The following is a 12,689-nucleotide window of genomic DNA, read 5'->3' on the forward strand; positions in this document are numbered from 1 at the left end:
AGCAAGCTACAGATCCAACAGACAGCATTTACTAGCACATCACAGGAAGCCAGAGACATAAGAAGCGAGATATCGTGCTGGCTATGGACTCGTTATGATTTCTCAAAAGTTTTCTTAAGGGCACGCTCATCTACCTACAAACCATCGCCTTTGCACCGCAAAAAACGCTCTTCTTACTCAGTCATTTAGTCTTGTTTCTAGTCTAAACATCGAACAGTTCTTAAATCAAGATGCATTTACTAGATAAGCAAGAGATTTGTCCTTGTTTTCTTAAAAATAAAATCAAAATGAAGTGAGTTTTTGCTTAAAACAAGCACAATGATCTGCCAATGAAACCAGAAATACGATTTTTCTCACCTCATTGGCAGATCATTTTGCTTGTTTTAAGCAAAAACTCACTTCATTTTGATTTTATTTTTAAGAAAACAAGGAAAAATCTCTTACTGATCTAGTAAACGCACCTTGCTTTAAGAATATTTAGATATTTGGACTGGAAACAAGACAAAAATACTAAATAAGAAGAGCATTTTGCCGTGTGGCGTCTGGATAAAATGGAAATTTCATAATGACCACCATGTCCTATTTTTTTTATTTTACAAATGTCGCACTACCTTGAACAACCTAGAAATGTAACCTTTGTCAATGTGTACAACATGCTCCCCAACCGTAGTTATCTGTACATCCGCAATATACATAATTTACACAAGATTCATCCCGCGATCGGAAACATTGCCGCATCCTACAAGATCCCATTTGCCGCCAATTGAAGATGGAAATACCGCGGCGTCTCTTGCTCTTCGACAGCTTCTCTTTGGTATGGAGTTAAGGCCGGAGAAACTACACAGGTTTGCCTGTCGATCTCGAGTTGGAAAGGACATCTAGCCATCACCATACCATCGTCACTACCAGTTTGAAATGATGTGCAAAAAAAGGCGCAGAAACCTACAAATGGCTAGCGACCATCTAAAGAGACGATCCAGAAAGTTCCCCGCTAATTCACAACTAATTTTTTTCTTTTTAAGTGCACCAAGTTCTTGAATTCAGAACAAAGCCTTTTATGAGATGGAATAAGGCCTTAGACTCTGGAAATAAGGCAGACGAGTCTTCTTTTTTTCTGGAAAAACGAACGTATATAGAACAAATCTCATCCCTCCCCAACAGTTTAGATTTTAACAGTACAAGTTTTATGGCCTTGGATAACTTTCCCCCCTCAAAAATGTGTAAAACCACTTTGACGAAACATAACGGCTGATGAGAGATTCAGTAAATGCGATTCTTTAAGTTCAGCACCAAGTAGCACCTAAAATCTTTTACAGTTCATTGAACTGACTGGTTTTACGATATGTAGATGTGGTATTTCACCTTTGCTGTACTTACGATATTTTAATACGCTCTCAAGCCACAATAAAAGATACTTGTACGACCACCTAGAAAAGGGTGTCTCCCCAAAGTCAACTTGGAAATATTGCATGCAGGTTCTCAATATCCACTGTTTTTAGTGGATGGAAACATATAAAAGACTGAATTAAATCAAGGATATGCTTGTGCACCGGGTGATGTCTCATTGAATGATGAAATATTTGACCGTACTTTTGAATAATAGGGAGAAATGACTGGAATGATCTATGAATTCAACAGTAATACAAACAAAACAATTGTAAATAAAGCACATGCCTGTAAGAGATTTACCTCAGGCTGGCACTTTACACTGGACAGTCCAAAGCATCCAGATTTTTGCTGCACAGACACGTCATTCAATATTTTTTGGATACACAAAACGTCGCAATACAAAAAAACAAAAACAAACGCTGAACAGAAACAACAACGACGACGACAGCAACATCAACAGTAAAGGAATAGGAAATAATATCATCCCAACATTTCCACGGTTGGCTGGTCTTTATTCTCCAGCCAATCGAAACCAGCAGAGTTCACAGTATCGCTGCAAATCTGCTGAAACAAAGGATCGTTCTTTAATTCTTCCAGTGTGGCATCTTCATATTGGTCCTGCTGCTGACTGGGGTCAAACAGCAAGTTGGGGTCCAAAGTGTTCAGGTCATTAATGCTACTAGAAAGGTCAGAAGTCAACCGGATATCGCTGGAAAAGTCAGAGGCGACCGCACTAAGTTCTGACGCCACTTGTCCAACAAGTTGCGAACTAGGGTTGAGGCTGTCTTCCCCCAAGAGATCTTTGACCGTAGTGTTGAAATCCAGTTGCTCTTGCTGCTCCTGATCCACAACCTGCTGCGAGGTTTGGGGCAACAATTGCTGGGTGAGATCTGGATCCTCTTGTAGCTGTTGTTGGTCCGACAACTGCAACTGTTGGTCCTGGAGTTGCAATTGTTGGTCTTGGAGTTGCAATTGTTGGTCCTGGAGTTGCATCTGTTGGTCTTGTAGTTGCAATTGTTGGTCTTGGATTTGCAATTGCTGATCTGGAAGTTGCAGCTGTTGAGTCTGGAGTTGCATCTGTTGGTCCTGGAGTTGCAATTGTTGGTCTTGTAATTGCAATTGTTGGTCCTGGATTTGCAATTGCTGATCTGGAAGTTGCAGCTGTTGAGTCTGGAGTTGTAGGCATTGATCTTGCAGCTCCAGTTGTGGTTCTTGTAGCTCGAGCTGCTCTTCCGATTGCTGCAGTCCTGTGCCTGATTGTGCTTGATTGTCACCACTGGAGAAGGTGACTTGTTCCTCTGCCGTGCTCATGAGGTAAGCCGTCTTCTGGAAGTCAAATGGCGAAGGGCTTGAGTCCAGAGGCTGGTTCTGAGAGTTGGGGCCTCCGGGGAAGCCTTGTGTCGTCTCCAAGATTTGGGTTAAGTTCATCCGTGCTGTGTAATTGGCGGGAAGGTTATTTACACCCAGCCCTCGCACTGCATCGTCTCCGTCCGTGTCCATCTTGCTGAGGAGGACTGTGGTGATCTTGGCGCTGTTGCTTTGCTGTGCCTGGCGACTGATAGGCAAGAGTTCGGACTGCATCATGATGTTTAGTGGCACTGATTGGCTCCTCTGGGCCAAACTGCTGGCACTGACCACAGACTGGTTGTTGGACAGGATGTTTAAGACCTCAGATGTTAGGGGGCAATTAAAGGGAGAAACGACAGACCGTAGCGTGGTGACTGTTTGTGCTGTAGTGCCACTTAGATTACGCTGACGAACCGCCGGGCTAACGCTCCGACATCGAAATGTTCCTCCAGATGCGCTTCCATTCCCCTTATTGTCCAACGGAGCTGGCACCGCAAAACTTTCCTGCTTGCTACTAAGAGGGTTTTGCTGTCCTTGTTGCACTGGAGAAACGGTTAACCGTCCCAAGTTTCCATCCTGATGCCTTGACTGAGACTGGAGAGATTGGCCCGGGATGGCAAATGCATGAGGTTTACGAAAATGGTCCTCGACTAGATCCTGGTAACTCGGCAGGATGCCGATATTGGAGTTGGTGGAGATAACCGGGGACCCTGCGGTGCTGTTGTACCGGTTAGTGATCCACTCCAGCTTGGCTTTATCCGGGTGTGTGGCCATTGGCCTTTGCATGGGTTTCACTGGACTGCTAGACACAACACTACCATCATGATATCCAGTTATACTGGAGTTGATAGGAGTGAATGCGAAGGGATTGCGGCATTCGATGGGACTCGGGGGGACGCTGCTACTACAGTTTGATAGTGGAGTGCTAATAGGTGTATGACGTCCACCTAAGATGCTATCCACCGGGGTAATAGGGGCCATTCGGGAACAAGGGCTTTCTCTGGTCATGCTATGCCCCCCTGGTAGCATTTCAGATGTAGGAGTTGGAGTAGGAGTTGGTGTTGGTGTAGGAGTTGGGGTTGGCGTGTGAACTGGCGTTGCGCTACTATGGGACGAATGATAAAACTGTGTACTTGTTTGATGGGGAGATAGGATCGTTCCTTGCCCAACTGTGGCTTGACCTTGTAGGGATATATCCACACAACTTAGGTAGGATTGCAAGCTACTATTAAGCTTCATTTGCTCCTCCATCTGTACGAGCTCTTCTACAATACTATCCTGGGTCATATCGTCGTCATTGAAGGGGAAATAGTCAATGCTAGTTTGAGCTCCTGCAAAATCAACAATATCCTGCTGAAGAGAGAGCTGACTAGAGGTCTCAGTTGCCATCAATGGTAACGGATTAGCTGCGTTCTGCTTGTGTTCTGCTTGTATTTGTTGCGAGAAGTCTTGCAGCGAACTCTTGAGCTCACTTACAGCCGATACCTCCTGAGAAACAGCACTGCTGATTTGTTGGTGACTTGGGATTTGTTGCAATAAAGATGCAGAAGCTGTTTCATCCAGACTTATATCGGTAACTTCATTCTCGATTCGATGATTAACAGTCTGGGAGAGTCCAATTGGAGTGTCGGAAAGAGCCAATATTTGCGTCGGAAGAGAGCTACTATGTTTGAGCGTAACTTTGCATGGAGCGCTCTCTGGTCTCGCGGGGGTGCCAGGTCTCTGGATCTTCTTAGCTGCTATTACAAGACCAGGCCTGGCGTTGCTGTTAACATCCAAAGGTTGCTGGGAAATGAATACTCTTTTAACGGGGATTGTATGGGTTTCTAAAACAGACGCGGAGCGTTTTCGAGGGCTTTTTAGACAGAGACCAGCATCTTTAGAAGAAGTGCTTGCAGTTGCCACTGCACAAATGGATGACAACTCGGCGTCTACATTCTGGCTAGTAACAGTTAAATACAAAGTACTTTCTGGTTGATCATTGTTGTTATTGCTGCTTGGGGCAAGAGCCTCCATGATTGTACTTGAAGGGGCTGTGGAGTCACTCTTGGCCCTTATAACTCTCTCAGGCACAGGGGACGCCTTAATAAGCAGAGAGGGTTCACTGGAAGCCCTGTATTTAGTGGCTCTTTCGTTCTTTTGTCCTGTACTTGCCCCTGACGCAGTGCTTTGTTTATCAACAGCATCATTCACAGCTTCAAATGTCACTTTCACCTCATTGGTAATGGTGGACGCTAATGGGGTTGGGGTTGTGGAAGGACGCCCAGCTTTCCCAAATCCAGATATCTGAAGAGAGGTGGCAGACGTCCCGTTCTGAGCTCGCTGGGTTTGGTTAGATTCGTCCTGGGAAGCTGTGCTACCGATGCCTGCCGATGCAGGTCGTAATGGGGTAGGAGTACTACTATTACTGCTACTGTTGGGCGCTAGCGATATTGCAGTCATCTTGACCACATTTACAGAGCTAACATGGGGCGTGGGCATCACCGTCTTGAGGGGGCTGTTGGTGATGAGGAGCGTTGGGGGCGAGCGAAGTGAAATGGCGCTTGTGGCGGAAGGTTTAGGTAAAATCTGGGCGTATCTGTGTCTGGCCAATCTGTCGCCGACGGGGCTGGCAGAGATATTCTGGGGTGTTTTTGGGGACTGCTTAACAGGTTGTGTCACGACCTGGAAGTTAACCGGTACAACTTTTCCCTCTGCTGCCCCAACCGGACTTGGAGAGGTCATTAGTTGCCTGTTTCTCTGAACCTGCAAACAAAACAATAGATGAAGCAATTGTCCATCCAGAAATATCCAATCATCAATACTTGTTGTAGGGCTGCACGAAAATGGTTAAACTCATTGGCGTCGGAAGCAAATAAAATGTGGGGATGCCATTTACATTAAATAACACAAATATACTGCCGTTTACTAAACGATTGATTGGGAAAGACAAAATTACGAAAATCACTGATTTATTTATTACTGTGGCAATAGTGTAGGGGTAAGACACATGGCATTAAGTTTTGACGCAAATCGATCTAAGGTTCGAATCCGCCTTTTGCCGAACTCGCTCTACTCCCTTTTTTCATCACATATCAGATTGGAAAGGCATTTATTTTTAATAAAAATGAAGAAAATATTAAGAAAAATGGAAATAAAGCGTCTAACGTGTTTAATAATGTGTTTATCAGTTCGGGGTAGGTAAACAGATATGTGCTGAATTAGAGATGATAAAAGTGATATCGTTGTAAAAAGTGGGTGAGTCTTGTCCCACACACACACAATGGTTCCAACACCCACGGTTAAACTGATAATCACGATTATATTGCTCAAAATTATAATCACGATTATTCTATCAAAAGGGATAATGTAGTTGTGGCCATTTTGCATATTCTTTACCAACCTACACTTCACCCAAAAGGCCTGTAGGTGGCGCACCGACTTCATTTAACCAACTATGATAACTTCGTTAGATGGTAAATCAATACAAAACACATGGTTTTGGTGAACGCTTTGTAATCTGTATTCACATTACATTTTTAAAGCAACACAATTCGTTTGCAAATGAGACAGACCACAGATTCAGATTGCCCTGCAAATTCATAAAGCAAAGAACGATGCTCTTTAATATAAAATATTAATGACTCTGGCTAGGGACGCTCTAAAACGCTTAACGTGAAAAACGCTTAACGTGGCTTAATGCACTAAGACAGTGATATTAAAAGACCAAACTCCGTAAACATCATCATTAACCACACTAACATTACAATTTCCAGATTGTATTGTCACACGTCTGCAGAATAAATGCACCTTCGCCACCTCTAAGGCGGAGATCCGTGGTGCATTTGTTGAAATTCATCGCTGAAGGTTTGATCATGGCAGATTTTGTCACACAAATAGTACAACTGGCTTGTGAAGAAGCAAAGACTGGCTGAGACACTTTCACTGAAGTATGATTTGGCTGTGGAGATCGATCGCTAAACTCCAGCGTGTGTTTTCAGATCATCAGTGCTTCTTCCGCATTTAGAGGACACACGCACAGAGTTGCCAGATTGCACAAATTAAGTAAAACACAGGGAGGAAAGTATATTCTTTTAAGGGAAAAGCTCTATTTGGGGGATTTAGGCTCTTTGCATCCGGCAACCACGAGCATGACTGAGTGGAGGCTCGTTACCAATGCAAGATAACGCAAATCCCAGAGAAAAAACACGTTTAAAGGGTAAATAACGAATGGGCCAATATCATGACGATTATTTGAAATCAATCGAGAGAAGCAGATATCGCTATCGTGATTAAAATATGATTAATCGTGCAGCCCTACTCTGTTAGCAACCAAAATATCCTTACTGTGATGGGACTTGGGACAGCAGTGACCACAATGCCTATGGTTGGTTGCGGGGACAGCAATGCAGGACTTCCAGAGGTCAGGCTGGACCCAGGGACAGGTGTGCCCGCCTCTGCCCGTCGAGCCTGGGCATCGATGGGCAAAGGAGAGGTGAGCTTCTGCTCCTGCTGCTTCTTCTGGATCTTCCGCTGCAGCTGCTGTTTGGCGTCCACAGACGGCGAAGGGAGAGTCTTCACTTGGGGCTGGAATGAGTTGGCTTCACCAGTTGGCACAAACGCAGAGGCTGGCGTAGGGGTTTTCATACCTGCCATTTTTATGAAATAGGTTCACGTTAAAAACAAGAAATTAACAGAATGCCACACAAGAAAGACTCCTGAAGAGTGCTTCCAGAATCTGCTACAACCAACAGCCTGAATATCTTTATACAACTGGCAGATTTCACACATGTCCAAACAGTTTAAATGGATAACTCACCCAATAATAAAAATTATCCCATCATTTATTCACCCTCAAGCTATCCTAGGTGTATATAAGTGTAGACTTTTTGGTTTCAGCCAAACACAATCAGAGTTATATTAATAATATCCTGGCTCTTCTAAGCTTTATAATGGGAGTGAAGGGTAACTGAGTGAGATTTTGAAGCCCAAAAAAGTGCATCTATCCATCATAAAAGTGCATCTATCCATCATAGAAGTGCATCTATCCATCATAAAAGTGCATCCATCCATCATAAAAGTGCATCTACCCATCATAAGTGCATCTATCTTCATAAAAGTGCATCTATCCATCATAAAAGTGCATACATTCATTAAAAAAGTGCTCCACACAGGTTAATAAAGAGTGTAATTAAAGGGTTAATAAAGAGTGTAATTAAAGGGTTAATAAAGGGTGTAATTAAAGGGTTAACAAAGGGTGTAATTAAAGGGTTAATAAAGAGTGTAATTAAAGGGTTAATAAAGAGTGTAATTAAAGGGTTAATAAAGAGTGTAATTAAAGGGTTAATAAAGGGTGTAATTAAAGAGTTAACAAAGGGTGTAATTAAAGGGTTAATAAAGGGTGTAATTAAAGGGTTAATAAAGGGTGTAATTAAAGGGTTAATAAAGAGTGTAATTAAAGGGTTAATAAATGGTGTAATTAAAGGGTTAATAAAGGGTGTAATTAAAGGGTTAATAAAGAGTGTAATTAAAGGGTTAATAAAGGGTGTAATTAAAGGGTTAATAAAGAGTGTAATTAAAGGGTTAATAAAGGGTGTAATTAAAGGGTTAACAAAGGGTGTAATTAAAGGGTTAATAAAGAGTGTAATTAAAGGGTTAATAAAGGGTGTAATTATAGGGTTAATAAAGGGTGTAATTAAAGGGTTAATAAAGGGTGTAATTAAAGGGTTAATACAGAGTGTAATTAAAGAGTTAACAAAGGGTGTAATTAAAGGGTTAATAAAGGGTGTAATTAAAGGGTTAATAAAGGGTGTAATTAAAGGGTTAATAAAGAGTGTAATTAAAGGGTTAATAAATGGTGTAATTAAAGGGTTAATAAAGGGTGTAATTAAAGGGTTAATAAAGAGTGTAATTAAAGGGTTAATAAAGGGTGTAATTAAAGGGTTAATAAAGAGTGTAATTAAAGGGTTAATAAAGGGTGTAATTAAAGGGTTAACAAAGGGTGTAATTAAAGGGTTAATAAAGAGTGTAATTAAAGGGTTAATAAAGGGTGTAATTATAGGGTTAATAAAGGGTGTAATTAAAGGGTTAATAAAGGGTGTAATTAAAGGGTTAATACAGAGTGTAATTAAAGGGTTAATAAAGGGTGTAATTATAGGGTTAACAAAGAGTGTAATTAAAGGGTTAACAAAGGGTGTAATTAAAGGGTTAACAAAGAGTGTAATTAAAGGGTTAACAAAGGGTGTAATTAAAGGGTTAATAAAGAGTGTAATTAAAGGGTTAATAAAGGGTGTAATTAAAGGGTTAACAAAGCGTGTAATTAAAGGGTTAATAAAGGGTGTAATTAAAGGGTTAATAAAGGGTGTAATTAAAGGGTTAATAAAGAGTGTAATTAAAGGGTTAACAAAGAGTGTAATTAAAGGGTTAACAATGAGTGTAATTAAAGGGTTAACAAAGAGTGTAATTAAAGGGTTAACAAAGGGTGTAATTAAAGGGTTAATAAAGAGTGTAATTAAAGGGTTAATAAAGAGTGTAATTAAAGGGTTAATATAGGGTGTAATTAAATGGTTAATAAAGAGTGTAATTAAAGGGTTAATACAGAGTGTAATTAAAGGGTTAATAAAGAGTGTAATTAAAGGGTAAATAAAGAGTGTAATTAAAGGGTTAATAAAGAGTGTAATTAAAGGGTTAACAAAGGGTGTAATTAAAGGGTTAATAAAGGGTGTAATTAAAGGGTTAATAAAGGGTGTAATTTTTGGGTGAACTAAGCATTTAATCATGCATCATCTAGGTTTTTATGTGAAGTAATTTGTGTGTCTTGCCTGTTGGGGTTCCAGTCATAACAGTAAGAGCTGCCATGGACTTCGTGCCTATATAGTGGCTGTTCAGAAGAAAGCGAGCCAGTTCCTCCACACTGTCAAACTGGCGACTCAAAACCTTCTGAGCCCATTCGCAGACCAGACCACAGGCTGCCGATCGCATCTCATCCTCAGCACTGGGGGACTGTCCGGCCGACTCCAACAACTCACACTACAGCAGATCAGACAGATCAGATCAGAGGAGGTCGGTTTATCAGTTATGACTAGTAACGCTAGAGAACAGGATACTCACCCCATCTCCGGATTTGTGTAAGTCCAGGTTCGGGAGCGACGGCATGTGCACAAACGCCTTTTTCCTCAGACCGCTGTAGCAGTACGTGATGCATTATTAAGGTTCAAAACAATGACTTCTCACATATAATCAAAGATATAATATTTCAAAAGTAGGGCCCTATGAAATCAGTTTAAATTAATTTTATGGACACTCGATCCATAATCACAATTTCATGTTTAGTTTATGTTTACATTATATGTGTGTGTACTGTGAATAATTATTATGTATAAAAACACACTCCATATATGTGTTTAAGAAATATTTGCATATTTATACTGCCTATACACACATTTATAAAACTTAACTTATTATAACTATATATATATATATGTAAAATGATTTATATTTAGATATAAAAAAAAATCTTAAATATATACATGCATGTACACAGGTTTTTAGTTTTTTTGTAAAATATAAATAATTACTATTCTTATATTTATTCTTATATACTCAATTTTAATTTTTATAATAAAAATATTACTGTAATAGTAATATTTCTTATTTTTTAAAATATTAAATATATTATTAGCAATAATATTTAATCATTATTATTATTAGTCAAAATATAGAAGCACAAAATGTAACTAAAACAATTGCGATTAGGGCTGCACGATTTGGGGAAAATATTGCCATTATTAAAATATGGATCTATTTATTTTTTACAAATGAAAACTGTGCTTACAGTATTTTTATATATATATATTTATATACCTACACCCTTTTAATTGGTAAATTTTTATAAAATGGCAAATCGCAATTTTAACCAGAATAATCACAATATTTTCCCCAAATCCTGCAGCCCTAATTGCAATATATATTGCAAAAAAACTAAATATCACAATCTAAGTTCCAATATCGTGCAACCCTACAGCACACGCAGGATTATGAACTGACCTGCTTTTTATTTATTCATCAAATTCTTTGTACAGTAAATTCAGTTATGATAGGATTCATCACAGAAATTATAAAGCCCTACAAAAGACATACTGCATTAGGTGTACTGTAAATACGAGACTTCACAATCGAAATATATCAGATGTCTTCCACAGAAAAGGATATTTTGATTTGCCCCTCATGCCCAAACGACGTGCCTTCATATTCGGGAACACATTTTTCATGATCTTCCCGAAATCAGCTGCGCTTAAAGGATGGTAACCCAGATTGTCGCAATAACTCCTGCAAAACAGAAGCCGGTGAGCACAAGCAAACACTTTCTGCACTGCAAAAAATGCTTTTCTCACTTAGTATTGTTTGTCTCGTTTCGCGTCAAAATTTCTAAAAATTCTTACATTAAAAAACATTTACTAGACAAGTAAAAAAAGAGTTTTTGCTTAAAATAAGATAAATAATCTGCCAATGGGGTGAGAAAAATAATCTTGTTTTCTGTTTGAATTAAGATTATTTTTCTCACCCCATTGGCAGATTATTTATCTTATTTTAAGCAAAAACTCTCTTCATTTTGAGTTATTTCTTCCCAAAACAAGACAATAACTTTTACTTGTCTTGTAAATGTTTCTTAATGTAAGAATTTTTAGATGTTTGGACTAGAAACAAGACAAAAATACTGAGTAAGAAGAGCATTTTTTGCAGTGTTTCCGTCTCTGCACTAAACCGCACTCACTTGTACTCGTCGTACACCTCTTGTTTTGGCAGTGAGGTTTCCGGGTGCTCTTCCAAGTGATTTCGGATCCAGTTGAACGCGTACATCTGTTGAGTCCGGCTGGACGACATGGAATTCTGGTCGCTACGGGGAAAAAGAGGAAAGAGACGGCTTGAAACAGCGATGCTGTCGCAGAAAGATGAGTGTTGCTCCGGTATAATATATCACGTTACAAATGTTTTTCCCTTTGATATAGTTAAAGTTGTAGTACCATAGTGCAGGACTTGCAGAGCCCCTCTGATTTTCAGTTCTATTGGACATCATGTTGGGAAAGAGGGGTTGACATGATGGACAGATAAGGGGAAACAAATGATAAAACACAGGAAGCTTGGTATTGCAATGTCATAATTTACACAGAATCTATTTAAATGGTGAAATGATTAGCTCATGTGACAGCATGATGCAAAACAAAACGCAAAATTAGGCAATATTACAACGAAAAAGGACACTTGTACAATTCTCGATTAGTTTCATTAATGCATCTGTGCATGTTTCACCGAATGTAAACATGAGCGAATAATAAACCTCAGACATATATATATATGCTGTGAGTGTATTGGATATCGCAAAGCACAAAATCACAAATGGTTTTTTGAGGTGTTCAAATCATAAAAGGAAGGGAGGGGGAATATGGAAAGGAATGAATAGATTTAAAACGTAACATGTACCTTTTTTCATTGCCACTACTGGGACCAGAAGGCAACTTAAGGTAGAGGTAGAGCTTTTCGATATCTGTAAACTTCTCAACATCTTGCTGCGTGAATGAAGGACACAAGGGCATTTTTAGACAGTATTTGTGCTCTAAAAAACAAAACCCAGCATGTTAACAGTCATTAAATGTGAGAAAAGTGTTAAAACCAGTGCAATTCTAGGACTAACCTAAGAAAATAACTTTTTTGGGGTGTTTTTATTAAAAATCATACCAAGCATTTTATAGAACGGATGTGTTTTATACCCTATATGGTTATAATGTGGGACCCGCTTTATATCAGGTGGCCTTAACTACTATGTACTAACATTGTAATTAATCATGCGATACAATGCATTTATTGTGTACTTACATTGTAATGTAATTACATCTGTAATTAATTTCTGTAGTTACATGTATAATTACACAGTTGGCACTTCCCTTACACCTAAACTCACACACATTTCCACCCTA

General features: G+C 39.5%; 1 protein-coding gene across 3 annotated transcripts in view; it reads right to left on the reverse strand.

Moving 5' to 3' along the window:
- Positions 1–435: 435 nt before the first annotated feature.
- The window catches only part of LOC137064601 (DNA-binding protein RFX7), a 94,165-nt gene continuing 81,911 nt past the window's right edge, over positions 436–12,689 (reverse strand). Inside the window, exons 3-10 of one of the 3 annotated variants that reach the window (XM_067436021.1) lie at positions 12,196–12,281; positions 11,739–11,777; positions 11,489–11,611; positions 10,927–11,043; positions 9,826–9,910; positions 9,537–9,744; positions 7,063–7,364; positions 436–5,481 (exon numbers count right to left, since the gene is read on the reverse strand). In XM_067436021.1, the coding sequence (XP_067292122.1) occupies positions 1,870–5,481; positions 7,063–7,364; positions 9,537–9,744; positions 9,826–9,910; positions 10,927–11,043; positions 11,489–11,611; positions 11,739–11,777; positions 12,196–12,281 (4,572 nt within the window). In that variant the 3' untranslated portion in view covers positions 436–1,869. The remainder of the gene's footprint in view (positions 5,482–7,062; positions 7,365–9,536; positions 9,745–9,825; positions 9,911–10,926; positions 11,044–11,488; positions 11,612–11,738; positions 11,778–12,195; positions 12,282–12,689) is intronic. The other 2 variants (XM_067436022.1, XM_067436023.1) reach the window with 2 other exon arrangements.

Source organism: Pseudorasbora parva, chromosome 25, assembly GCF_024679245.1.
Source record: "Pseudorasbora parva isolate DD20220531a chromosome 25, ASM2467924v1, whole genome shotgun sequence".
Classification (NCBI taxonomy): Eukaryota; Metazoa; Chordata; class Actinopteri; order Cypriniformes; family Gobionidae; genus Pseudorasbora; species Pseudorasbora parva.